This window comes from Podarcis raffonei, chromosome 4 (assembly GCF_027172205.1).
Source record: "Podarcis raffonei isolate rPodRaf1 chromosome 4, rPodRaf1.pri, whole genome shotgun sequence".
In the NCBI taxonomy this organism is placed as follows: Eukaryota; Metazoa; Chordata; class Lepidosauria; order Squamata; family Lacertidae; genus Podarcis; species Podarcis raffonei.
In genome coordinates this window covers 3,979,048-4,003,820 of record NC_070605.1, presented here as the reverse complement: position 1 = coordinate 4,003,820, position 24,773 = coordinate 3,979,048, and the positions used below count along the sequence as shown (strand labels likewise).

Sequence of the window (24,773 nt, the reverse complement as noted above, 5' to 3'; positions counted from 1 at the left end):
TTGTTAGGAAAGATAAGTAGTTTCAGGTTTTCTGTTTTTGTTTTTGCTCCTGTCAGTCTTGGGTTGACCCAAAGAGAAGACTGACATTGGAGATGGAGGGGATGCCATGACTGGGCCAAACAAAATTCATCCCAGAGAAGAGGTAGGCTTATTGAATTTCAGGTAGAAGTAGCAGTGGTGATGATGATGATGATGATGATGATGATGATGATACAGTGGTACCTCGGTTCACAAAATTTCCGGAACAGGACTGTTCTTAAATCAAGGTACCACTGTAGTAATAATAATAATTTTTGTTTATACCCTGCCCCCCTGGCTGCATTCTCCCAGCCACTCTGGGCGGCTTCCAACACACATATAAAAATGAAACATAAATAATAATAATCTGATCCCATATATAAAGAACTTTAACTTTAAAATGAACAACTTATACTAGTGGCCAAAATTGTGGAAACCTTTTGTGAAAAGTGTATTTCTGAGGTTTGATGGCTCATAACACCACTTTTGTGTGGAGTAATACCATAAAATTATATAGCAATGGAAAGATAATTTAATGAAGAATGTAATGCAATGAATTTTATGAAGGAGTATTTATTAGAACAGCAGTCATACAGAAAAAACGTGAAACCTTTGGTAACCATTGGTAACCTTTAGCTTTAATTACGGCCTTACAACGCCTTCACTTGAAGTGAACCAAGTTTTTAGTTCTGCAGCTGTAATAATGTGAAACCAAGACTGAATTATGGCCTCTGTTAATTGGGCTTTATTGCTGGGTTGCTTCTGAATAACAAGTTTCTTTAGTCGGCTCCAAAGATTTCTGATTGGGTTAAAGTGTGGGCTATTCAGTATGGACTAAAGTGTGGGCTATTCAGGTTGCCATCAGTATGCTGACGACACCCAACTCTATCTGTTGATGGATGGCCATCCTGACTCGGCCCCAGACACACTGACCAGATGTTTGGAAGCTGTGGCTGGATGGTAACGTGGGAGCTGGTTGAAGCTAAATCCTTCGAAGACAGAGGTCTTGTGGCTGGGACGGGACGATATGGGATTGGGGGGGCAACTCCCATCTCTTGCGGGGGCGCAATTAGTGCCAGCACCGTCTGTTAAGAGTTTGGGTGTAATCTTCGACACCTCCCTTTCCATGGAGGCGCAGATTGCAGCTATAACAAAGGCGGCATTTTTCCATCTTTGCCAAGCTAAGCAGTTGGCTCCTTACCTCTCTCACCCTGACCTAGCCACTGTGATCCACGCAACGGTCACCTCCAGACTGGATTATTGTAACTCGCTCTACGTGGGGCTGCCCTTGAGACTGACCCAGAAACTCCAGCGGGTGCAGAATACTGCAGCGAGACTCCTTAGGGGTCCTCCCTGCGAGATCACATTCACCCGGTGCTATACCAGCTGCACTGGCTCCCGGTGGAGTACAGGATCAGGTTTAAGGTGCTGGTTTTAACCTTTAAAGCCCTATACGGCCTAGGACCCTCGTACCTACGGGACCGCCTCTCCTGGTATGCCCCACAGAGAAACCTACGGTCTTCAAATAAAAACATCTTGAAGGTCCCAGGCCACAGAGAGGTTAGGCTGGCTTCAACTAGAGCCAGGGCTTTTTCGGCTGTGGCTTCGATCTGGTGGAACACTCTGTCACAAGAGACTAGGGCCCTGCTGGACTTGACATCTTTCCGCAGGGCCTGCAAGACAGAGCTGTTCCACCAGCCCTTTGGCCAGGGCACAGCCTGACTCCCTCCTTCGGCAATCTTCACGGAGCTCTGGCCCAATGGTTGCCATTGGTTTGAATTATTTTTATAATGAATGATTTTAGAGTGTTGTGTTGTACTGTTGTACTGTTTTATTGTTGTTAGCTGCCCTGAGCATTATTATTCCCAGGCCATTCCAGCAGTGAAATATCATTATCTTGAATGTACCTTTTGCACACAGCAGCAACATGACATAGAGCTGAATCCTGCTGAAAATATATAAATGCTTCGGTATCTGGGAAAAGATCACCTGCGGAACACTTCAGTTTGGGCTCACATATTTCGTTTATGCATTTTCCCGCATTTATGTTCCCATTAATGACGCAAATTCTGCCCACACCTTTTGCTGCCATACAACCCCAGATCATCACACTGTCTGGGTGTTTCACAGTCGGTGTAATGCAAGTAGGATGTAAATCTTCTCTGATTCTTCTCCTCTTATCCGATTAAAGAAACTCGCGTTTTTCATGCCATCACTACCAAGCAAGGTAGTGTCCTTTTTTAAAAAAAATAAAGTTTTTTATTTATACAACAAGAAAAAAGAAAAAGAAAAAACACAAATACCAAATTACACACAAATTACAAAAATAACCATAGACACATAATTTTCTTAGCAAACAATAAAACATCTATTGGTCTTAACACTAAAGACCCAACCTCCCGTCTATTCCATATTTCAAATTCATATTGCTTATTGCCAATACACACTTTTATCATAATTAAACTTATTCTTAATAAATCTAATTACTTATATCTACCTTGCAACTATTACTGAAGTTCCTCGAATGCTGCGACAGAATTTAAACTACTATATTTATTTTTCAGATATTCTTTGAAAACCTCCCATTTTGAAAAAATTCCTGTTTTGATTTATTCTTTATTTTTTCTGATAAACCATCTAATTCGGCATATTCTGGCAGCTTTTGTATCCAATCTTGTATAGAGGGGATTTCATTACTCTTCCATTTTGCTGCGATCAAAACTCTTGCTGCCGCCGTCGCATATAAAAAGATACTCTTCCTCTTTTGTGGAATATCCAAATCTGTTATTCCCAGGAGGTAGGCCTCTGGTTTTTTATTGAAAGAGATCTTTAGCATTTTTTGCAGTTCTGCATGTATACTCTCCCAGAATACTTGTATTTTCCGACATATACACCACATATGGTAGAATGTTCCTGAGTCTCCGCATCTCCAACAATTACTTGACACATTTTTATACATTTTTGAAAGTTTCCATGGTGTTAGATACCATCAATGTTGCATTTTTTGAAAGTTCTCTCTAATCGTGTAACAGTTTGTGAATTTCCAATTGATCTTCCATAAATTTTCCCATTGGGCCATGGTTATTGAATGGCCAAAATCCTGGGACCACCTCACCATTGCCACTGTTACCTCCTCCTCCTTGACTGTCCAGTCAAGGAGGAGTCGATAAGTTTTGGAAAGAGTTTTTCTTTTAGAATTTACAAGATCAGATTCGAATCGGGACATTTCTGTTGAGAACCCCTTTTGTTTGTCAGATTTAAATTTTTCAAATAACTGATGGTATTGGAACCAGTCTGAAATGTGTGCTCTTATTTCCTCAAAGTTTTTTAATTTTATTTGGTTATCTTCATTTTTTAGAAGTATTTTATATGTTGGCCAGCTTTCCTGAGTATTTTTCCGTTTTACTGCTATGGCTTCTATTGGAGAAGTCTACCACGGGACTTTAGGCTACATCAGGTCTTTATATTTTTCCCATACAACAAAGAGTGACTTTCTTATTATATGGTTGGTAAAAATTTTATGAATTTTCGCTTTTCCATATATCAAGTAGGCGTGCCATCCCCAACGATTGTCAAAACCTTCCAGGTCCAGGAGGTCCGGATCCTGCAACGTGCGCCAATCCTTTTAGCCAGGTGAAACAGGCTGCCTCGTAGTAAAGTTTTAGGTCGGGTAGGGAAAAGCCTCCTCTCTCTTTTATGTCTATTAAGATCAGGTGTTTAATCCTAGGTTTCTTCCCCTCCCACAGGAATTTGGAAATTTCTCTTTGCCATATCTTGAGACAACCTGTCAAGTAAGGTAGTGTCCCATTCTTCTGCTGTCCAGTTAACGTGGGTTTAATCTTTTCAACCTTTGCTTGAGAGATAACAATGGCTTTTTCCTTAGAATTCTAACATTTAGACCAGTCCTTGCACTCAACTTCCCATTACATTGTGCCATGTCATCTTGTATACACCCAGATGATTTTCTTCTGTCATGTAGGCACTGTCTCTCGACTCGTCCATCGTCACTTGCCTTTGTACACATTCCCTGCCTTAACAAGTCTGATTTTGTAGTGACCTAGTCTCCTTATACCTCTTCAAAAATATAGAAAGGCCAACTTCGGTTAAGTTTTCCCCAATCTCTCTTCTAATTTCTCCATAACTGTAGCCTTCTTCACTTAATAGTACAATCTTACTTTCTGGGGACCAGTCAACTCTTTGTGCCATTTCTATATTTTTATTATGTTTTACACCCTCACTAAATGAAAGAACACAAAAAACCAACCAACTTGATAGCAATCACATAACACACTGACAAAAGTCAACCTAAGCAAGTTGTGCTTTCTTTTTCTGGTTATTTGGCTATACTTTTGATAGAATACGGGTAATTGAACAAACTTTGTTGGATTGCAATCTCGATTGCATTCTTGATCAAATTATCTTTCCACTGATATATAATTTTATGACATTACTCCAAATGAAGTGGTGTTATGAGCCAGCAAACCTCTGAAATACACTTTTTTCCAAAAGTCTTCCACAATTTTGACCACTACTGTATATCAAACAAAGCAACATTCAACAACTCATCAGAATCTCATAATAAATATGTTGGTTAATGACAAAAAATACAGGTAATGAACACACACCCAACTCCCTTCAGTTCTTTTCCATTTCTTCCTGAGGCTCTAATCCCTTTTTTTCTCCATTGCAGATTGTGATGAATTGGAAATTGAGAGCAAAGGTGACAACGAAAAATTCCCCAGAGAGGAGAAGCCACACAAAAATTTGGAGTGTGGAGAAAGCTGCAGTCAGAGCTCCCATTCCACTTCCCATCAACAAAATGTCATTGGAAAGAAACTCTATCAGTGCATGGAATGTGGAAAGAGCTTCACTCATAGCTCCTCTCTCACTTATCATCAAAGAATTCATACAGGGGAGAAACCCTATCAGTGTGTGGAATGTGGAAAGAGCTTCACTCATAGCTCCCATCTCACTTCCCATCAAAGAATTCACACAGGGGAAAAACCGTATCAGTGTGTGGAATGTGGAAAGAGATTCACTCACAGCCACAGTCTCACTTCCCATCAAAGAATTCATACAGGGGAGAAACCCTATCAGTGTGTGGAATGTGGAAAGAGCTTCAGTCAGAGCTCCGATCTCACTAAGCATCAAAGAATTCATACAGGGGAGAAACCCTATCAGTGTGTGGAATGTGGAAAGAGCTTCACTTACAGCCACAGTCTCACTTCCCATCAAAGAATTCATACAGGGGAGAAACCCTATCAGTGTGTGGAATGTGGAAAGAGCTTCACTCACAGCCACAGTCTCACTTCCCATCAAAGAATTCATACAGGGGAAAAACCCTATCAGTGTGTGGAATGTGGAAAGAGCTACAGGAAGAGCTGCTCTCTCACTTCCCATCAAAGAATTCATACAGGGGAGAAACCCTATCAGTGTGTGGAATGTGGAAAGAGCTTCAGTCAGAGCTCCGATCTCACTAAGCATCAAAGAATTCATACAGGGGAGAAACCCTATCAGTGTGTGGAATGTGGAAAGAGCTTCACTGATAGCTCCAATCTCACTTCCCATCAAAGAATTCACACAGGGGGGAAACCGTATCAGTGTGTGGAATGTGGAAAGAACTTCAGAAATAGCTCCTATCTCACTTACCATAAAAGAATTCACACAGGGGAGAAAACCTATCAGTGCGTGGAATGTGGAAAGAGCTTCAGTCAGAACCAAAATCTCACTTCCTATCAAAGAATTCATACAGGGGAGAAACCCTATCAGTGTGTGGAATGTGGAAAGAGCTTCAGTCAGAGTGCCAATCTTACTTCCCACCAAAGAATCCATACAATGGTCAGAAAAACCATTGTACAGCTTTAGGAGCCAGGGAAATCCGCACCTTTTTAACCAGGCTTTTGGCTAATTCACATCTAATGCCCTTTTAATATGTGGTTTTTTAAAATCGTTTTTAAAAATCTTGTAACTGTCCTGAGACCTGTGGGTGTAGGGAATAGGTGCCATCTCTTAAACGCCTAGTGGTCTTTGCCCCACCCCCAATAAAATATTTAAGGATGCCACCCCCCAGTTTTGGTGTGTTTTTTTCAAACACAACCTTTTATTCTTCTGCAACTTGCCATACAATTTCTCTTTCAATTTGCCCTCTTAAAAAATAAAAAAATAAACGCACAAAGGTCATGAAGAAAACAAAATACAAGAAGATACAAACATGGACGGGTCCCATCTTTGCGGGCAAAATAGAAAAGTTGCTTTGAAGCAGGCTTTCCCACACTTGGGTCCCCAGCAGCTCCTGGACTACAGTTCCCATCATCCCTTCCCACTGGTCCTGCTAGCTAGGGATGATGGGAGTTCTAGTCCAAAAGCAGCTGGAGACCCAAGTTTGCTTTAAAGGGAAAGTAGGCTGGCCCTGTGACACCCTCTGCTGGACAAAAGCACTGCCCCAGAATGTGAACCACCCCCAGTACTGCTAATTGGAATTAATAGAGTGCAAAACTGAAGTTTGATCGGCACTTCAACCTCTAGTCAGCTTCTAGGTGCTTTCTGCACCACCTAGAGTACCCACAGAATTGTGGCTTCTACTGACAACACACATAGGAGAACAAATGAAAGACAAACACAAGGGGTAGGAAAAAACCTGGAAAGGGCCATACCAAATGGACATCCGGTGTGAAGAGGTCACTTTCCCCACTGCTGAACAATGCCACAGGTAGAGGAGATGGAATGCTAGAAGTGTCTCTGGGGCAAGGGGAGCTGCTGGGAAATTGAACTACGGGCTCAAAATATTACTTTTTAAAAAAGTTGCTGCCATTATAGGCATTGCCATTCTAATGGCATGCATGCTGTGAAACACAAGAGCAGTCAAGTACAACATTCCTGGAGTGAACATGTTTACACATAGGGAAGGATGTTTGTCCACCCAGCAGGTAAACTTCCTGTTTCCTTCTGGGCTGGGACAGACTTCCTCTGCATGTGACTAGAGGTGGGTGTGGCCTCACCTGTGCAGGTAATGACAAAAGCACAGGGCAGGGCAGCCATCTCTCTCTCTCTTTCACCACATGCATCGAAGACACAACATCTACTAAGCCAGAGATGCCCTCATGGCTTCCAGCCAAGAGAGGAAAAAGGGACTGTCTTCTTAAGAGATAGACTCCAAGTGTATGTTACTTCATTAAGCTAAGTCTGCCTTCTGGGATCTGATTGTGAACAGAATGTGAGTAAACTCTTTTTATATTTTTGTAAAAGACTGTGTCGCCTCTTCTATTTTATGAGGGAATAAGGGGAAAATACCAGAACAGTTATTATAGAGGCTTTAGCGAGCCTGAGCAAACGCAGACGCTGCAAATTTAAAATAAAAGGGAATGTTACTCTGCTGATATTGTGGAAGTTGTTAGCACAAGTTGGATAAGGATATACTCAGACAATATATCCTTTCCTGCATCCCTGAACATTCCCGCACATGCATCATATGATGGATTGTGCAAGGCGGGCCTTACCTGGCCTTCCACCAATATTTTATCCAAGTCAGCACCACTGGGTCATGTGGTTTCCAAATTAAAGACATAAATCTCCTTCCTTTGCACAAGTTCCAGCTTGTCAATATCTTCATTTATGCTTTTTAAAATTTATTTGCCCTTCATCTGAAGTTTTTACAATATAAACATACAGGATGAAAGCATGGCTTTCTCAAAAACAAGACAAGCTAGAGAAATTTCTCCTTTTCTTTTCTTGGATGGATTAAAAACTTCGTTGATCAGGGAACTGCTTTGGAAATAGTGCATCTCGATTTCAGTAAGGCTTTTGACAGAGTCCTCTATGATATTTATGCGAGGATGAAGAAGATTTATTGCTCAGATAAAGCCTGGCGTCCAGCCCGCTTCGGCTGCGCAGCTACCGGCCAGGCCTCCGGACTTCAAAGGCCACATTCCAAAGGCTCCGAGCAACACGCAGAGATCAACAGCGGTCAGAGAAAGCTGTAAACTCAAGTGCTTTCCTCAGTGTGCTTAAATAAAGTCCACTCAGGATCTTAGCAGCTAAAAGCAGTTTTTATTTACAGCAGACTATCCATTGCCTATCACAGCGAACAGCATCGTGAAAACACGTCCTCTCTCCTCAAAAGCGAAAGTAGAGAAGAAAAAAAAGGCTGGAGACTCTTGGAAATGACGCATAATCTCCCCCCTCCCAAATTGTAGGCAGGGCGTACACTCTGAGCTGTTTAACCCTGTAAGCTCAGGTTCTCCTGACAGAGGAAGCTGGTAAAGTGTGACTGAATGAGGTAACTGTTATGTGGATTTGACTGACCAAACCCAAAGAGGACTCCTTCATGGTTCCTCCTCATTCTGGGGAAAAGTGACAAGAGGGGTGCTGCAGGGTTCTGTCCTGGACCTGTTGTTGTTCAACGTCTTTATAAATGACATGGATGAAGGAACTTAGGGGATGCTCATCACATTTGCAGATGACACCAAACGGATCATAATGGCATCCTCTCTCTTCTTCAGCAACAGACAGGGAGACAAAGAACAGTGCAAAAGCACAGCAGAGCGGAAGAGATAAGGCTGACTTCTGTTCTTACACTTCCCAAGCCTAGGAAAGTAAACAGGGGCATGTGACATACTAGCAACAGGGTGCTCCCCCACACGCAGGGGAGAGGAGGAGGACCCCGAGCCATGCATGAAAGCCCTTATATAGACATTTTTAATTGCCCGCCCTGGAGTCCAAGACCACCCCCAGAAACATCATACATACATCATAGAAGAGGTGTAGCCCAAGGACACCCCCCCCCCAGATACATCATACCCACATCACAGAAAAGGCTGTCAGCCCCCTCCCTGTCATAGACTTTGGAAAGAGATAGCTGTGGCCACTCTGGTGGCTTTTGTTGTTGCTGCTGCAGGTAATAAATAGTCTTGTGGTCACGAGGAATTGGGCTGAGGGTTTTCCATCATTGGGTCTGCGCTGACATCTGTAGAAGGGATATCCTGTAAGCGGGAGGGTGGGGCAGGACCGTTGGGACTTAAAGAGACAGTTATAAAGGGAAGAGATAAAAGCCAAAAGGGGGAGAATCTCCTTCAGTTTCCTTGGGAAGCTGCAAACAATAAAAATCTTGGCGAGTTAAGCATTTTATTCATTTCAATACTATTATCCCATTTCCATATAATTACTACTGTTATTATATGCTAAAATTACAAAAAAGTAAAAATATAAAAGGAAAACAAAAGGAAAAAAGAAAGATTACCAGTTAAACAATTTTTTCCAGATAAAAAATAAATGGACTTGACAGAACAACAGCGGATTTTTTTTAAAAAAAATATTATTAAATAATACAAAGATATTATCAGAACCACACAGATTGTTACTGGACTGGAACCTTAAGGACTAGGAGGTGAAGGAGGTGATGGTGAAATGGACACCCGATTGTGGATATCCAATGAAGATGAAAAATGAGGGAAATTATGGGAAAAGACTTAAAATTCACCACATGCTATTTGATTTTTAGATGGTACCTGACCCCATCCAAATCAGTCAAAATAAATAAATATCAGCAATAAGTGTTGGAGATGCAGACAAAATGAGGGAACCTTATTCCACATGTGGCGGAAATGTCCCCAAAGGGAAAATAAAATAAAAGAAATGCTATTTATTTTAAAGAAAACCAAAGCCTTCCTATTTGATATTCTAATGATAAGCATACCAAATGAAAATAAAAGAGAGTTTCTTTTTTTAAATAAAATATTTTATTAAGATTTTACAAAAACATAGGTTAACAAAATACAAAAAAGACATATAAAAAGAAAAAGATACATAAAAAAGAAAAAGAAAAATACAAAAAATGAATAGATAAAAAAGAATTAAAAACAAATCCATTTTTGTTACTTTAAACTCATTAGCTTGTTTCCTTGACCTCCTCACACCTCCCCTTTTTGTATTCCCATTTAAAAAATCATTTCAGCAAATCCTTACCCTCTTTCATTTATCTTTACTCTGTATCTTAACCTATTATAACTATGCATTTTCATCCATTATCAATCCATATTTGCACATTCTTATTAATCTTATTACCAATACCACTTATTTTCAATCCAACATCCACCAACTCTTCTCCCTGGTCTCGGATTCTGCCAGTCATTTCCGCCAGTTCCATATAGTCCATCACCTTCATCTGCCATTCTTCCAAGGTGGGTAGTTCTTGTGTCTTCCAGTACTTTGCAATAAGTATTCTTGCTGCTGTTGTTGCATACATGAAGAAAGTTCTATCCTTCCTTAGCACCAATTGGCCGACTATGCCCAGGAGAAAGGCCTCTAGTTTCTTCAAGAAGGTATATTTAAATACCTTTTTCAATGTTCCCTCTCTTCCTAAGGGGTTTTTAGTTCTCCAAATATCAATCAAGTCCATATTGTCAGTCAGTTCAAAAAAGGTTTTTGGTAGTCTGCCATCTTTAGTTACAATCTGTCTCTGCGACTTGTCCATATTTGTAGATACTACTCCATTCATATCTCCCATCATAATAATGTTGTAGTCCATGTAGTCTAACAATGACCAAACTGTGGGAGGCAGTGGAAGACAGGAGTGCCTGGCGTGCTCTGGTCCATGGGGTCACAAAGAGTCGGACACAACTAAACGACTAAAGAACAACAACAACAACAACAACAACAACAACTAATAATAATAATAATAATAATAATAATAATAATAATAATAATAATTTATTTGTACCCCGTGTTAGGATATTTCCGTTCCACCTTAAAAGGGAGCAGGATGTTTGTATAACAGCCTGCGTAATTTCCTGTCTCACAGGATGTTTCTGTTGTATGTTCCTTTCGTTTTCTGCTGTTTTTGCCTGAGCAGTCGGAGCAGACGGTCATGTTTTCTTTGTTCTGACCAACGCTGAATAAATCTGTAAATATGCATGTTCTGCTCTCATGCTTGTGCAACTTTTTGCTGTGTGAATTCTGCTGTTAGAGTGTGCACTAAGCCTGAGGCTTAGTGTCGCTGAATTGCTGATATTGCCTGACTACGGGAGGTCGATGGATCGTCCGGCAATGAGCTTGGGGGCTCAGATGGACTTTATCTCCCTGGCAGTATCCCAACAACAGGTTTCGGGCCCAGATTCACGGCACTTGCAGGAGAGTAAGACAGCGACAGACTGCTGAAAGTTATGTGCTGGAAAAGTGAAAGCAGGGGCTTTTCTGTATGCCGCGGAAAAGGCCTTTGATGTCCGGCAAAGACTAATTGGCCTGGGAGCCGAGCCAGAGGCATCGTGATTTATGGGCTGCCGAGATAAGACGTTTTTAAAGGCTAACGGCTCACGTAAAAAGCTGGAATGGAGTTTTTCCAAGCTTCGGAGGCCACTGAGTGCCCAAAGTTAAATCGGCACAATTATCAGAGCTGGGCAAAATGGTGTGAGAGTTTGCTGCGTCAGTTTGGAGTCTGGCATACTGTCTCTGAAGCCACTCCAGTTCCTCGGACAGAGAAATGGCAGGGTCAGGATTCGAGGGCCATTGATATTATAGTCTTATCCGTCTCTCTGGAGGAAATAAAGACGCTTGCTGGAAATCTCACATCACGTGACATGTGGGATGCTTTGAAAAGGGCCCACCAGCCAATAATCCCAGCCCAGTGTTTGAATGCATCGGAGGTCCTGGCTGTTTCCCAGAATGCTAGTGAATGCAGGGATGCTGAGGGCACCGGTTGCAAGCTGCAGGGGGAGCAGACTATAACGTCATCCCAGGCAGCATTCCAGCCTCCAGGGGGAGCCAAGGAGTCGGCAGCTGAGAGCTCTGTTTCTCGTGAGAACCAAGGTCAGAGCCTTTGCAGAGGCCGGAAGACCAGATGTAAACAGAGCAAGATGCTTGCAGGTGGCCAGGAGCGGGGGGGCAAGTTGCAAAAGCCCATGCCAGTGGAAAACAAGGCTATGTTTGCTGGCACAGCTCCACCAAAGGCTAAAGGCACGTCTGATGGCCAGGAGCAGGGGGGCAAGTTGCAAAAGCCCTCGCCAGTGGAAAACAAGGCTATGTTTGCTGGCACAGCTTCACCAAAGGCTAAAGGCAAGCTGCAAAAGCCCACGCTGGTGGAAAACAAGGTTTTGTTTGCCAGCAAATCTGCTTCGAAGGGGAAGGCCAGGTTTATAGTCAACTCAGGTTGCACGCGCCATCTCACCAAAGACCGCCATCTGTTCATATCCTTCACACCTCAAGATGGAGAGGTCCAGCTGGCTGATGGAAGGACTTTGCAAGCTGCAGGAGTTGGGACTGTGAAACTTGCAAGTCTGCATACTACCGTCAGAGATGTACTTTTTGTTCCAGGAGCTGCGGACAATTTGCTTAGTGTACCACAGCTGAATGGGCGTGGTTTTGAGGTTTCCTTCAAGAGGACTGTCTGTGTCATCAGAAAAGGCAAAGAGGACATTTTGCATGCAAAGTTGATGGATGGTTTGTTCTGTCTAACTTATGATGACAATGCTGTTATATCTAATGCTGATTCTTGTTGTGTTGCACAAACTAACAAGGTTCTTCATGCAGGATGCATTCACGATGCACATCGCAGATTTTGTCACCTCTCTTGGCAAGCGCTAGCCAAGATGCCAGAGTTGGTTGAAGGTTTGGACATCAAACCTTGTAAATATCACATGAAATGTGTATCTTGTGCAGAGAACAAGGTGAAGGTTGCTCCAAAAGGCAAGGAGTCTAGCAGGCAGGCTTCCAAACCCTACCAGCTAGTTCACGCAGACCTGGTAGGTCCTCTAGCGCCCTCTTTGGGAGGAGCAAGGTACTTCATGGTTCTAATTGATTCTTTTTCCAGGTACATTCATGTGTTTATGCTCGAGCAGAAATCGCAAGCATTTCCTAGGTTCAAGGCATTCTGTGCTTGGTTGGAGAATGCTCACGGTAAACGTATTGGCTGTCTGTTTACTGATCGAGGTGGGGAGTTCACTTCTCAGCAGTTTGAAGCTTTCCTGACTGAGAAGGGAATCCAGCATGACTTGTCAACGCCTAGATCGCCATGGATGAATGGGCTTGCGGAGAGAGCAAATCAAACGTTGCTGCAAGGACTAAAAACCTTGTTGCATGATGCCAACCTCCCTGAGAAGTTTTGGGGGGAGGCTCTCTCGAATTTTGTTTACACTTTTAATCGCAGACTGTCATCACCTATTGGCTGCACTCCCTATGAGAAGATGTTTGGTAAGAAACCTAATGTCAAGCACTTGAGAATCTTTGGTTCTGACATGTGGGTGCACACCCCACAAAGCAACAAGCTTGGGAAGCGTGGGGCACATGGTTTGTTCATGGGGTACGAAAAAGGTGCATACAGGGTATGGATGACTAACTCTAAATCTATAAAGTTCACAAGGAGTGTTGAGTACAATCCTAAGTGGGGGGAAAATGTGGGAATTTTCCAGAGTTACCCAGAGGAGGATGAAGGTGATGTGAAGAAAGCAGATCATGCTGAGAAAGCTGAGGAAACTGAGGATGATGATGATGATGATGATGATCAGAGTTCGGATTCCAGTTCAGTGGGCGGCGCTGCTGCTGGTGTCAGTGACAGTGATGACACAGCAGACTACAAGAGCGCAAAGGCCTCAGTCAGACCATCTGATGAGTCTGACAATGAACTGGAAGAACCACTGTTCACCATTGGTCACTTTTCTCCTAAGAAAGAGGAGATGAGTCCAGAAGACTTGCGTCTGGTTCGCAGGTCTGAAAGGGCGACCAAAGGCAAACCTCCAAAGAGATTTGCTGATGAGTTTGCTAAGACGGCAACTGCTGTTCTTAGTAGCTCAGAGAAGGTGTGGGAACCTTCAAGCTTCAAAGAGGTCCAGGAGTTAACCTCTAAAGATGCTGAGCCTTGGCTTAATGCCATGAAGGATGAAGTTGATTCCTTGAACAGGAACCAAACTTGGGAGCTGGTACCGGTAGTCCCAGGGATGAGACTGGTTGGCAGCAAATGGGTCTTCAAGGCCAAGACAGACCAGAATGGCAAGGTTGTCAGACACAAAGTCAGATTGGTTGCCAGAGGTTTTTCACAGGTACCAGGGCAGGATTACCACGAGACCTACTCACCCACGGTCAAATATGAGAGCATTCGGCTGATGCTCAAGATCGCTGCGGAGGAGAAACTGCATGTTTCCCATCATGACATAAATACAGCTTTTTTGTACGGGATTTTGGGGGAGGAGCTGTACATGCTTCCACCTGACGGGATGCAGATACAGAAGGGAATGGTCTGTAAACTGTGGAAATCCTTATATGGTCTCAAGCAGAGTGCCAGGTGTTGGAACACAAAACTCACTGAAACGTTGCTTTCTCTAGGTTTTCACCAGGGCAAAGCTGATCCATGTGTGTTTGTCAAGGAGGAGGGGCAAAACAAACTGTATTGTTTATGTTTTGTTGATGATCTTCTGATGTTTTGGAAGAATCAGGCTTTTTACCAAAGCACCCTAGCTCAGCTGAAGGAGCACTTTGACATGAAGGATCTTGGTGAGGTATCCAACTATCTTTCTCTGCAGGTGGAGAGGGACCAAGCAGGTAATTTTCTGGTACACCAAACACAGAAAATTGCTGATGTATTAACCAGGTTGAATTTGGTTGATGCAAACCCAGCAGACACACCGATGGTGACAGGTTACCAGGTAGATAGTACTGCTGAAGCGTTTTCTGACACAACGCTGTACAGATGCATTCTAGGCAAGTTGAATTTCATTGCTAGATGTTCGAGACCTGACATTGCTGTAAGCACTAACCTGCTTAGCAGACATGCAAACAATCCTACTGTTCAGGATTGGAAAGCTCTGAAGCGCATAGCCCGCTATTTGAAAGGGACTATGCACTACAGACTGAGGTTCACCAGTCAGAAGACTGGAGGTCTTGAAATCTTTGCAGATGCAAGTTTTGGAAGTGACACCACGGATGGTACAAGCACTTCTGGAGTATGCTACATGTACAACCACTGCCTGTTTGACTGGTTGTGCAAAAAGCAGACAACAGTTAGCCTAAGTTCCTGTGAAGCAGAACTCAATGCTCTGTCATTTTCACTCATGGATTGTGAATGGTTGATGCAACTGTTTAAGGACATTGGGGTTTCTGTGAAATGTCCTATACAAGTGTATCAAGACAATAGATCTTGTTTGGCCTTGCTGAACTCGGAGAGTTGCAAGCAAAGGACCAAGTACTTGCAGATTAAGCTACATCGTGCAAGAGAGTGTATTCAGAAAGGACTCATTCAGGTGTCCTACATGCCAGGAAATGAAATTCCTGCTGATCTGTTGTCTAAGGTTGTTAACAGAGAACAACTGAAGGTTTACGCACAAAGGTTGCAATTGGGTTGAACCACAGGTACTACAGGTTACACGGAAAGGGGGAGGATGTTAGGATATTTCCGTTCCACCTTAAAAGGGAGCAGGATGTTTGTATAACAGCCTGCGTAATTTCCTGTCTCACAGGATGTTTCTGTTGTATGTTCCTTTCGTTTTCTGCTGTTTTTGCCTGAGCAGTCGGAGCAGACGGTCATGTTTTCTTTGTTCTGACCAACGCTGAATAAATCTGTAAATATGCATGTTCTGCTCTCATGCTTGTGCAACTTTTTGCTGTGTGAATTCTGCTGTTAGAGTGTGCACTAAGCCTGAGGCTTAGTGTCGCTGAATTGCTGATATTGCCTGACTACGGGAGGTCGATGGATCGTCCGGCAACGAGCTTGGGGGCTCAGATGGACTTTATCTCCCTGGCAGTATCCCAACACCCCGCCCATCTGGCTGGGTTTCCCCAGCCACTCTAAGCGGCTTCCACAGCAACCAAAAATACACAAAAATGTCACACATTAAAAACTTCCCTGAACAGGGCTGCCTTAAGATGTCTTCTGAATGTCAGGTAGTTGTTTATCGCTTTGACATCTGATGGGAGGGCGTTCCACAGGGCGGGGGCCACTACCGAGAAGGCCCTCTGCCTGGTTCCCTGTAGCTTTGCTTCTCGCAATGAGGGAACCGCCTAAAGGCCCTTGGAGCTGGACCTCAGCGTCCGGGCAGAACAATGGGGGTGGAGACGCTCTTTCGGGTATGCTGGGCCGAGGCCGTTTAGGGCTTTAAAGGTCAGCACCAACACTTTGAATTGTGCTCGGAAACGTAGTGGGAGCCAATGTAGGTCTTTCAAGACCGGTGTTATACCTCAGCACGGTGCAGGGAGTGACTGAGCGGGTGGCGTGATGCTTTCAGCCTCGAACACTTGGCAGGTTCTGAAATGGTCGTGCAGGCCAGATTCACGACCCTGGAGGGCTGGATTCGGCCCGCGGGACATAGTTTGAGGACCCCTGGTCCACACTGACTGGCAGCAGCTCCCCAGAGTTTCTGGCAGGGATTTTGTCCAGCCCTGGCAGGAGATGTCAGGGGCTGAACCTGGGACATTCTGCATGCCAAACAGATACTCTAGGGCTCCCCATATTTCCCTGCACTTTCAACGTTATACTATTAGCAACCGTGGAGATTCCACCTGCCTCTTTTGAAAGGAGAACACTCACCTGATTAATAATAATAATAATAATAATAATAATAATAATAATTTATACCCCACCCATCTGGCTGGGTTCCCCAGCCACTCTGGGCGGCTTCCAACAAAATATTAAAATGCAATAGTCCATCAAATATTAAAAGCTTCCCTAAACATCATAACAACAACCATCCATTTTCAGTCCATTGAATTAGCAATTGAGCATTTCTGGAAAGGGAAATGGCATACTTTTGTTGCGTGCATAAGCGTGCATAAGAAAGTATTACTCATTTATGATGAGAATAGGATTTATTTATTTTGAACTTTGCTGGGTTCCTCCTTGGCAGCCAGTGCGATTGTTTCAGCAGGGCTAGAACTCAGGACCCGCTGCCTTGAGGGACATCTAAGAGCAGTTGGGCAGGGAAAGGTCTCCCTTGGGAGGCGGTGGACTCTCCTTCCTTGGAGGTTTCTGAGCAGAGATCGGACGGCCATCTGCCATGGATGCTTCAGCTGAGATTCCTGCATTGCTGGGGTTGGACTGGATGACCCAGGGATCAGGGCCGTATCTAGCAAGAAAGTGGCAAGGACGTCTCCCCCCCCCCCCCGGGCATAGGCGCCCCCCCCGCAAAATCGGTTCCCTAAATATGTCACTCAAGCTATGGGTGGGGGGGGGGAGAGGGGGGGCCCCGGAAGAGAAGCTGCTCTGGTCCAGCACAAGGAGGGAAAGTGGAGGGGGGAGGGAGCGGATGGGGGGGGGAGGCAGTTGCACAGGCTCCAGGCTCCGCCCCAGTTGCTCCCCGTCTCTGGACCTCCACTCCCCCCCCCTTTCTGCGCTCCAGAAATTCAAGCCGGATTGAGAGACCCTTCGCGAGCCGGGATCTGTTCAGGGGCGCAGCGTGTCGGTCAGGTCTGAGCTGGGGGGACTCGGCACTGCAAGGGTTAAAGGGAACCGAGCTGCCTTCCTAGAGAGGACAGGAAGCGGGGGGGGGGCAGGTCCTCCAGAGCCAAGGCCCCTCCCTCCCCAGTCCTTCCCTGCTTGGGTGTCTCTCCTGCAAGGGCTGCCTCGCTGCCCCCTCCTGGGATCTGGTGAGTCTCCCCTCTCTCTGGGATCTGGTGAGTCTCCTCTCTCTCTGGGATCTGGTGGGGGTCCCAGGGCTGCAGCAGGGGAGGGGGCCTGGGGGGCCTGATCTGCTCCTGCGGGGGGGGGCAAGTCAGGGAGGAGAGGGTCAGGGGCGCAAAGACCCCCCCATATGCTCCTGCTACCCAGAGGAGGAAGGAGCCCCGGGGCTGAGAGCCAGAGCTTTTTGCCAGACTCCCCAGGAGGAAGGTCAGGGAAGGAGAGAGCGCGTGCCGGGAAGAGGGGGGGGGACCCCAAGTCAGGGAGGAGAGGGTCCTGCCAGGGAGGGGCCAGGGCTGCCACGCTCCCCTTCCTGCAGATCAGAGGGTCCCAAACTCATTTAGTCTTTCGGAAAAAACTGACTCCCCCGAAATCTCCCTTCTTTGAACAAAGGAGCCCCAGGGACTTTAACTGTGTGACGTCGCTCACCTGGCCTTTCATTGGTAGAGCCGCCACCACGCCTGTGGCGTTTACCTCCCAGGGACTGACTGAGCGGGCGGCGAGATGCTTTCAGCCTCAGACACTTGGCGGGTTCTGAAATGACCGTGCAGGCCAGATTCACGACCCTGACGGGCTGGATTCAGGCCAGGGAACATAGTTTGAGGACCCCTGGTCTACACTGATGGGGACATTCTGCATTCCAAGCAGATACTCTAGGACTCCCCGTATTTCCCTAGTCTTTCAACGTTATGTTATCAGCAGCCATGGAGATTCCACCTTCCTCTTTCGAAAGGATAAAACTCACCTGATCAATTTTAATAAAAATAAAAATAAATTTATACCCCACCCATCTGGCTGGGTTTCCCAGCCACTCTGGGCGGCTTCCAACAAAATATTAAAATACAATAGTCCATCAAATATTAAAAGCTTCCCTAAACATCATAACAACAACCATCCATTTTCAGTCCATTAAATTAGGAATTAAGCATTTCTGGAAAGGGAAATGGCATACTTTTGTATATTAGTATGAAAAGCATGCATAAGAAATTATTACTCATTTACTCATTTAATTTATTACTCATTATTACTCATTTTGGCAGGAGAAAGGTCTCCCTTGGGAAGTGGTGGACTCTCCTTCCTTGGAGGTTTCTAAGCAGAGATCGGACGGCCATCTGCCATGGATGCTTTAGCTGAGATTCCTGCATTGCTGGGGGTTGTAATAATAATTATAATAATAATAATTTATTATTTATACCCTGCACATCTGGCTGGGTTTCCCCAGCCACTCTGGGCAGCTTGCAATAAAACACTAAAATACAATAACCTATTAAACATTAAAAGCTTCCCTCAACAGGGCTGCCTGCTTAGAGAACTAGACCCGGCCCCCTCTTGCTTCGGGTTGGACTAGATGACCCTGGGATCCCCTCCTATCTCTCCACTCCTGAATTCTAGGAGGAGCTTCCTTGCCTCCTGCAAAGCCCTTTCCCCTGCAAGCTCTTCCTCTGGTTTCTGGCCAAGGGAGGGAGATGCTCAGAGTCCAGCCAAGAGCCTCACCCCCAAAAGGATATCTGGGCATTGGCGTAGCCGGGGGAGCAGTTGCCCCCCTAAATGCATAAAAAATAATAAGAATCTGAGGATCTGCCAAGCGAGAGAGGGCTGAGCGAGGGAGGACTCGGCTTGGCAAGGGTTAAAGGGAAGTGAGCTGCCTTCCTAGAGAGGCCATGAAGCAAGGGGGGGCCAGGTCCTCCAGAGCCAAGGCCCCTCCCTCCCCAGTCCTTTCCTGCAAGGAAGGGGGGGTGTTGCTTTGGTGTCTCTCCTGCAAGGGCCGAATCGCAGCCCCCTCCTGGGATCTGGTGAGTCCATAGCTGTCAACTTTCAGATTTGAAAATAAGGGATCAGCAGCCTCGAAAATAAGGGATCAGCAGCCTCACCTATCTACCAATCCGGGATAGCAGCAGGAAGCAGCGGGAAACGGCGCTGCAATAAGGGAATTTCCCACAAAGAAAAAAAAGGAAGGTTGCCAGCTATGGGTGAGTCTCCTCTCTCTCCCCCCAGAGGGTGCAGTGGGGAGACGGTGGGGGTCCCAGGGCTGCAGCAGGAGAGGGTGCCTGGGGGGCCTGATCTGCTCCTGCAGGGGGGGACCCCAAATCAGGGAGGAGAGGGTCCTGCCAGGGAGGGGCCAGGTCTGCCACGCTCTCCTTCCTGGAGATCAGAGGATCCCTGACTCCCACGAAATCTCCCTTCTTTAAAGAAAGGAGTCCCTGGGACTTTAACTCTGTGTGACATCGCTCAGCCTCATTGCACAACAGAGGAAACATGTGCAAATGGTTTTGCTAAGCTGGAGGAGGAGGTGGACTAGCCCCCCCCCCCCAATAAAGAACAGCGGGGAGGAAGGAAGGAAAAGTAGGAAAGAGAGACCAGGAATAAAGAGAGGGATCCCAGGCCATAGTCTGGCTGCTGCATTGCAAACCAGTTTGTGTTAAGCTATCTAACAGAACAACAAAAAAATCAAAAAATCAAGGGAGATGTCTTTGGCCCCGCCCACTTGGCCCTCTGGGGGTTGGCCAGGTACATTCCTGGCCCTCAGAAGAGAGAAAAAGAGACCTCACCCCACGAATCTGTCTGGACAGCGGCAGAGTTTGCAGAAAAGGAGACAGAAGCAGGGAGTGGAGGTGGGGTGGGGGTGGGGGTGAGGAGCAACTCCTGAGGACCCCCGAGTGAGGACCCTCACTAGAGCCAAGCATCCATTTTCCACAAGATACAAATGACTCCCTTGTCAGTCACTTCTGACTTCAGGCATTATCTAGAAGGCAGCAGAAACCAGGTTGATTAATCTCACAGAAATCCCTTCAGTTGCCTCCACATTCTGCATTGCTAGAAGGCTAGAGACTTATTTCTTCTCCTCCTCCTGCTCTTTCTTTTCAAAAAGATATCTCATGGTCTGGGATGCGGTAAAGTCCAGCCCTGGTCCCAGCAAGACTCATCCATGCTTGCTCGGGGAACCATTTTTTCCCCTGTCATACAAATTCTGTAACAGAACAATGTATTTGCTTTGTAGGATTTGCTAGAGCTTCTCATTTAGACGGACAGAACTTGGCAGAAGACCAAAGGGTTCCTTCTGATCTCTCAGAGGATTCCTGAGAGCACAGATGGATGTGCGAGACTCAGCTGGCCCTGGAAGAGGCCATGCCAACGAAACTGGGAGCAGTGGGGGGTTATGGGAAAACACTGTGCAGAAGATCCTGGGTGAGGAGGACACCCTCTGCTCAGAGGTGCAGAGCCAGCAGTTGAGGCAGTTCTGCTGCCAGGAGGCCAAAGGACCCCGAGAGGTTTGCAGCCGACTCCACCACCTTGACCATCAGTGGCTGAAGCCAGAAAGGCACACGAAAGCTGAGATGCTGGACCTGGTGATCTTGGAGCAGTTCCTGGCTGTCCTTCCCCTGGAGATGGAGAGCTGGGTGAGGGACTGTGGAGCGGAGACCAGTTCCCAGGCGGTGGCCCTGGCCGAAGGTTTCCTCCTGAGTCAGGCAGAGGAGAGAAAGCAGGTGAGAGAGACTTTCCTCTGGATACTCCCAAGGGGCTCTAAACAGGACGGAGAACATCCCATAATGGTCTGCTGATGGCCCATCCTTTTTCTGGGAAAGAATCCATGGAATGAGATCTAGCACCCTTCAAGTCTTTGTCATTCTCTTTCTAGTATTTCTCACCATTCTCTGTTTTGAATCCTTGTTTCTTTTTCAGGGAAAGGATCTCTTTGCAGAAATGGACCTGGATTCCTGTGAGGCAGAGAGGCCTCCGTTGGACACCAGAGAGAGGCCACTGGGTAAGGAGGAAGGTGGTTTTTCTCCACTGGTCTCATTCTGTTGGTTTCCCAACTCATCTGAGGGTTCTTTTCATCTTGTTTTGGTGGGAGACCGTTGGGAACAAGGGTCCAGAGGAGGGGAGATGTAGTTCTGCACAAACAAACATATGAAATGCGCACAAACGTCTATAAATGCTCTCAGCAGGTAAGGATTTCTAAAGGCCCATCTGCAGTTAGAGATGCCCTGTTTCACCTGTGAGAGAAGCAGGCACTTCTGGCGTCCTGCTTACCTTTTTTCCTTTACAGGTGGCAGAAGGATGCCAGCAAGACCTCCTGATCCGCCTTTTCATGGGGGCAGAAGGGAAGCAGCGGCTGTGGAACCAGATCAGGTCAGGGGAAGCTGCCTTGTGGGGACAGAGGCCGAGGGATGGAGCAATATCATGGACTGGTTGGGCACAGAGGAATGGTGGGAGGAAGCAGCCGGGGAACCAGGAAGGGAAGACGGCCCAGAGCCCAAGAAGTGAAGTGGAGGAAGGATGGGCGGTCAGAGGGAGAAGAGGGAGAAGCCTGGGAAGACGAAGTGTCAGAAGCTGAAGGGGTTACAGGGCTTAGTGAGCTGGGAGACTCTGTGGCAGAATGCAGTGCAGAATCATAGGCAGAAGAGGAAGGAGGCAAGTGGGAGAGGAAGGTTGAGAAGCTAAAGTGAGTCAGGAGAAGGAGCAGCCACCGGTGGCTCCCTCTCCTTTTGCCAGAAGCCACCCTCCCTGCTTGTCTCTCAGAGCCAGGAGACCCCCTGCAATGCAGGAATCTCTGCTAGATCATCCAAGACAGATGGCCATCCAAAACAGGCTTATTTCATTTCTAGATTGATAACTGAATGCAAAAATAGTTTTCTAAGCAGTGGACAAATGAGAACAAATAGCGGCCTGGATTCACCTAACCAGCCCCATTGGCTGCAAAATGGGGCCTGCCTCCACTTCCTCCCCTTCTCCATGCCCCCATGAACCCCTCGAATTTGGCTCTAGTTCTTAGGAGGGAACAGCTCAGGAGGAGAGGAGAAAGTGGATCCTTCCATTGGGGAAACTGGAATGCTTGCCTAGGCAGAATGACTTGAATAACACAAGGTGGAGTACAACCTATTTGCACAAAAACGAATACCCATAATTAAAACTTAGAATAAAATAAGCATCCATAAATAAAATGTGCAGCAAAGCAATCCTATTGAAACAACTCCCCTGCGTGAGTGCCCGAGGGCCCTGCTCCTGCCACTCACCACCTGGCCCAGGGCGGGGCCTGAAGCCTCATAAGGACAGTTGTTGCTGCTGCTGCTGGCCAGGAGGACTCGGAGCGGCGCAATGTTCTTTTAAAAATTTTCTTTTTTCCCCTTTGATTACTTTTTTTGTGGGGGGTGGGATGGATGTTTGGTTGGGTTTGGGAATTTGTTTGATTTTAATGTGTTTGTAATTTTTACAGTTTTTTGTTTGTATTGTTCTTTCTTTTTTTTAAGGGTTTTATTTTGTTCTTAAGGGGAGGGGTCAGGGCTGCCGGGGAGTGGGTCCCAGCCCACAAAATAGCTGGGGCATGTTCCATGGGGGGGATGCACTGGGACAACCGATCTCAGTGATCACGGGTAGGAGGAGGAGTTACGCTAAGACCAGACCACGTCATTACAGAGGAGGCAGGTTTAGTCGTTGTTGGAGGACTATCCCTGCCTCCGGGTCTGGTCCTGACTGGACGGATACTAGAATTAGCAAGGGATACCCACATGACCTGAAGGTGCTGCTCTGCAATGCCAGGTCAATGATTCATAAAACCACTGCCATCCATGACTTGATCATGGATGGAGGATTTGACCTGGCATGTGTAACAGAGACTTGGTTGGATGAAGCAGATGGGCCTGTCCTTGCCGCTGCTTGTCCACCAGGTTTCTCTTACGCACAGCAACCCAGGTCTTGTTGGCGAGGAGGGGGGGTTGCAGTGCCATGGTCGGATCACTTCCTAGAGCAACTGGACTTCTCTGTGACCCTTCCCCTCTGCATGGAGGTGGGACCGATTCAGATGGTCCGCCCCCGCCACTTAATGGCTCCAAATGGTTTCCAGAGAGTGGTAGGGGATGCTTTATCACATGTTGATGGCCTTTCAGCTGATTCCCTGGTGGCCCGCTGGAATGTGGAGTTAACCAGGGCTATTGACTCTTTGGCTCCGAAGCGCCCTCTTCGATTGCATGGAGCCCGGACAGCCCTGTGGTTTTCCACAGATCTGAGGGCAATGAAACAATCGCTGAGACGGCTAGAGCGCCGGTGATGGATAACTCATTCTGAAGCTAACCGGACACGAGTTAAAGCTCAATGTCAAGCCTACCAAGTGGCGGTAGCAATGGCAAAGAAGACTTTCTTCGCCGCCTCTATTGCATCTGCAATAGACTGGTGACTGGGAGCGGCCGCCAAGACCATATAACTCCGTTCTTGAAAGACCTACACTGGCTCCCAGAACGTTTCTGAGCACAATTCAAAGTGTTTCTGCTGACCTTGAAAGCCCTAAATGGCCTCGGTCCAGTATACCTGAAGGAGCGTCTCCACCTCCATCGTTCTTCCCAGACAGTGAGATCCAGTGTTGAGGGCCTTCTGGCGGTTCCCTTGCTGCGAGAAGCCAAGTTACAGGGAAGCAGGCAGAGGGCCTTCTCGGTAGTGGCACCCACTCTGTGGAACGCCCTCCCACCAGATGTCAAAGAGAAAAATAACTACCAAACTTTTAGAAGACATCTAAAGGCAGCCCTGTTTAGGGACACTTTTAATGTTTAAGAGATTATTGTATTTTAGTGTTTTTTGGAAGCCGCCCAGAGTGGCTGGGAAAACCCAGCCAGATGGGCGGGGTATAAATAACAAGATTTATTGCATTAGCCGTGTGGCCATAGCATGATATACATAGAAATAACAACATAAAATGGGGGTGGGGAGGTAAAGGTGAATATCGTCCTGGGCAAATACTTAAAGGGGGGGGGGAGAAAGAGAGAGATAACAGAAGCAACATGGGATTTAAAACATCGAGTGACCGATAGTACAAAAACAAAAAGACAAAAAAAACTGCTGAGGCTGGAGGAAGATCGTTAAAGGGGTCCTTCAGCTCCTCAGATTTGTCCTAGCTCCATTGTCCTTGTACAATAAAGCTACTTGGAACTGCGTTCGATTGTGCAGCGTATCGACTGCAGCTGTGGTGTTAAAAAAGAAGTTAGTGCCGCTTTCCTCTTCATCACACTGAGCAGGAAGTTAGCTGTCATCTCGGTAATCCAACAATCAGAATCCTGCAAAAAAAAGGGACACTATCCAGGGCTGGATTGGGAGATGAAGCTTGTTCATGAGAGGAGTTAAAAACCGAGATCTTTCATCTGTCCAGTTGGGACAGAAGAGCATTACATGTTCCATA

General features: G+C 46.1%; 3 protein-coding genes across 8 annotated transcripts in view; all 3 read left to right on the top strand.

Moving 5' to 3' along the window:
* Positions 1–24,773, top strand: part of LOC128412024 (zinc finger protein 420-like) — a 278,283-nt gene that overhangs the window by 3,687 nt on the left and 249,823 nt on the right. The window lies entirely within an intron of this gene.
* LOC128412027 (zinc finger protein 420-like) overlaps positions 1–24,773 on the top strand; it is a 180,203-nt gene that overhangs the window by 3,684 nt on the left and 151,746 nt on the right. Inside the window, exon 1 of one of the 5 annotated variants that reach the window (XM_053384811.1) lies at positions 17,413–17,577. The exons of 3 other annotated variants lie outside the window; for them this stretch is intronic. The gene's annotated coding sequence lies outside the window, so the exon portion shown is untranslated. Of the gene's footprint in view, positions 1–17,412; positions 17,578–19,269; positions 19,402–24,773 lie in introns of those variants that run through there. One more of the 5 variants, XM_053384813.1, reaches the window with a different exon arrangement.
* The window catches only part of LOC128412072 (zinc finger protein 501-like), a 32,387-nt gene that overhangs the window by 3,653 nt on the left and 3,961 nt on the right, over positions 1–24,773 (top strand). The window contains exons 5-6 of one of the 2 annotated variants that reach the window (XM_053384922.1): positions 4,709–5,856; positions 9,398–9,400. In XM_053384922.1, the coding sequence (XP_053240897.1) occupies positions 4,709–5,856; positions 9,398–9,400 (1,151 nt within the window). Of the gene's footprint in view, positions 1–4,708; positions 5,918–9,397; positions 9,401–24,773 lie in introns of those variants that run through there. The other variant, XM_053384921.1, reaches the window with a different exon arrangement.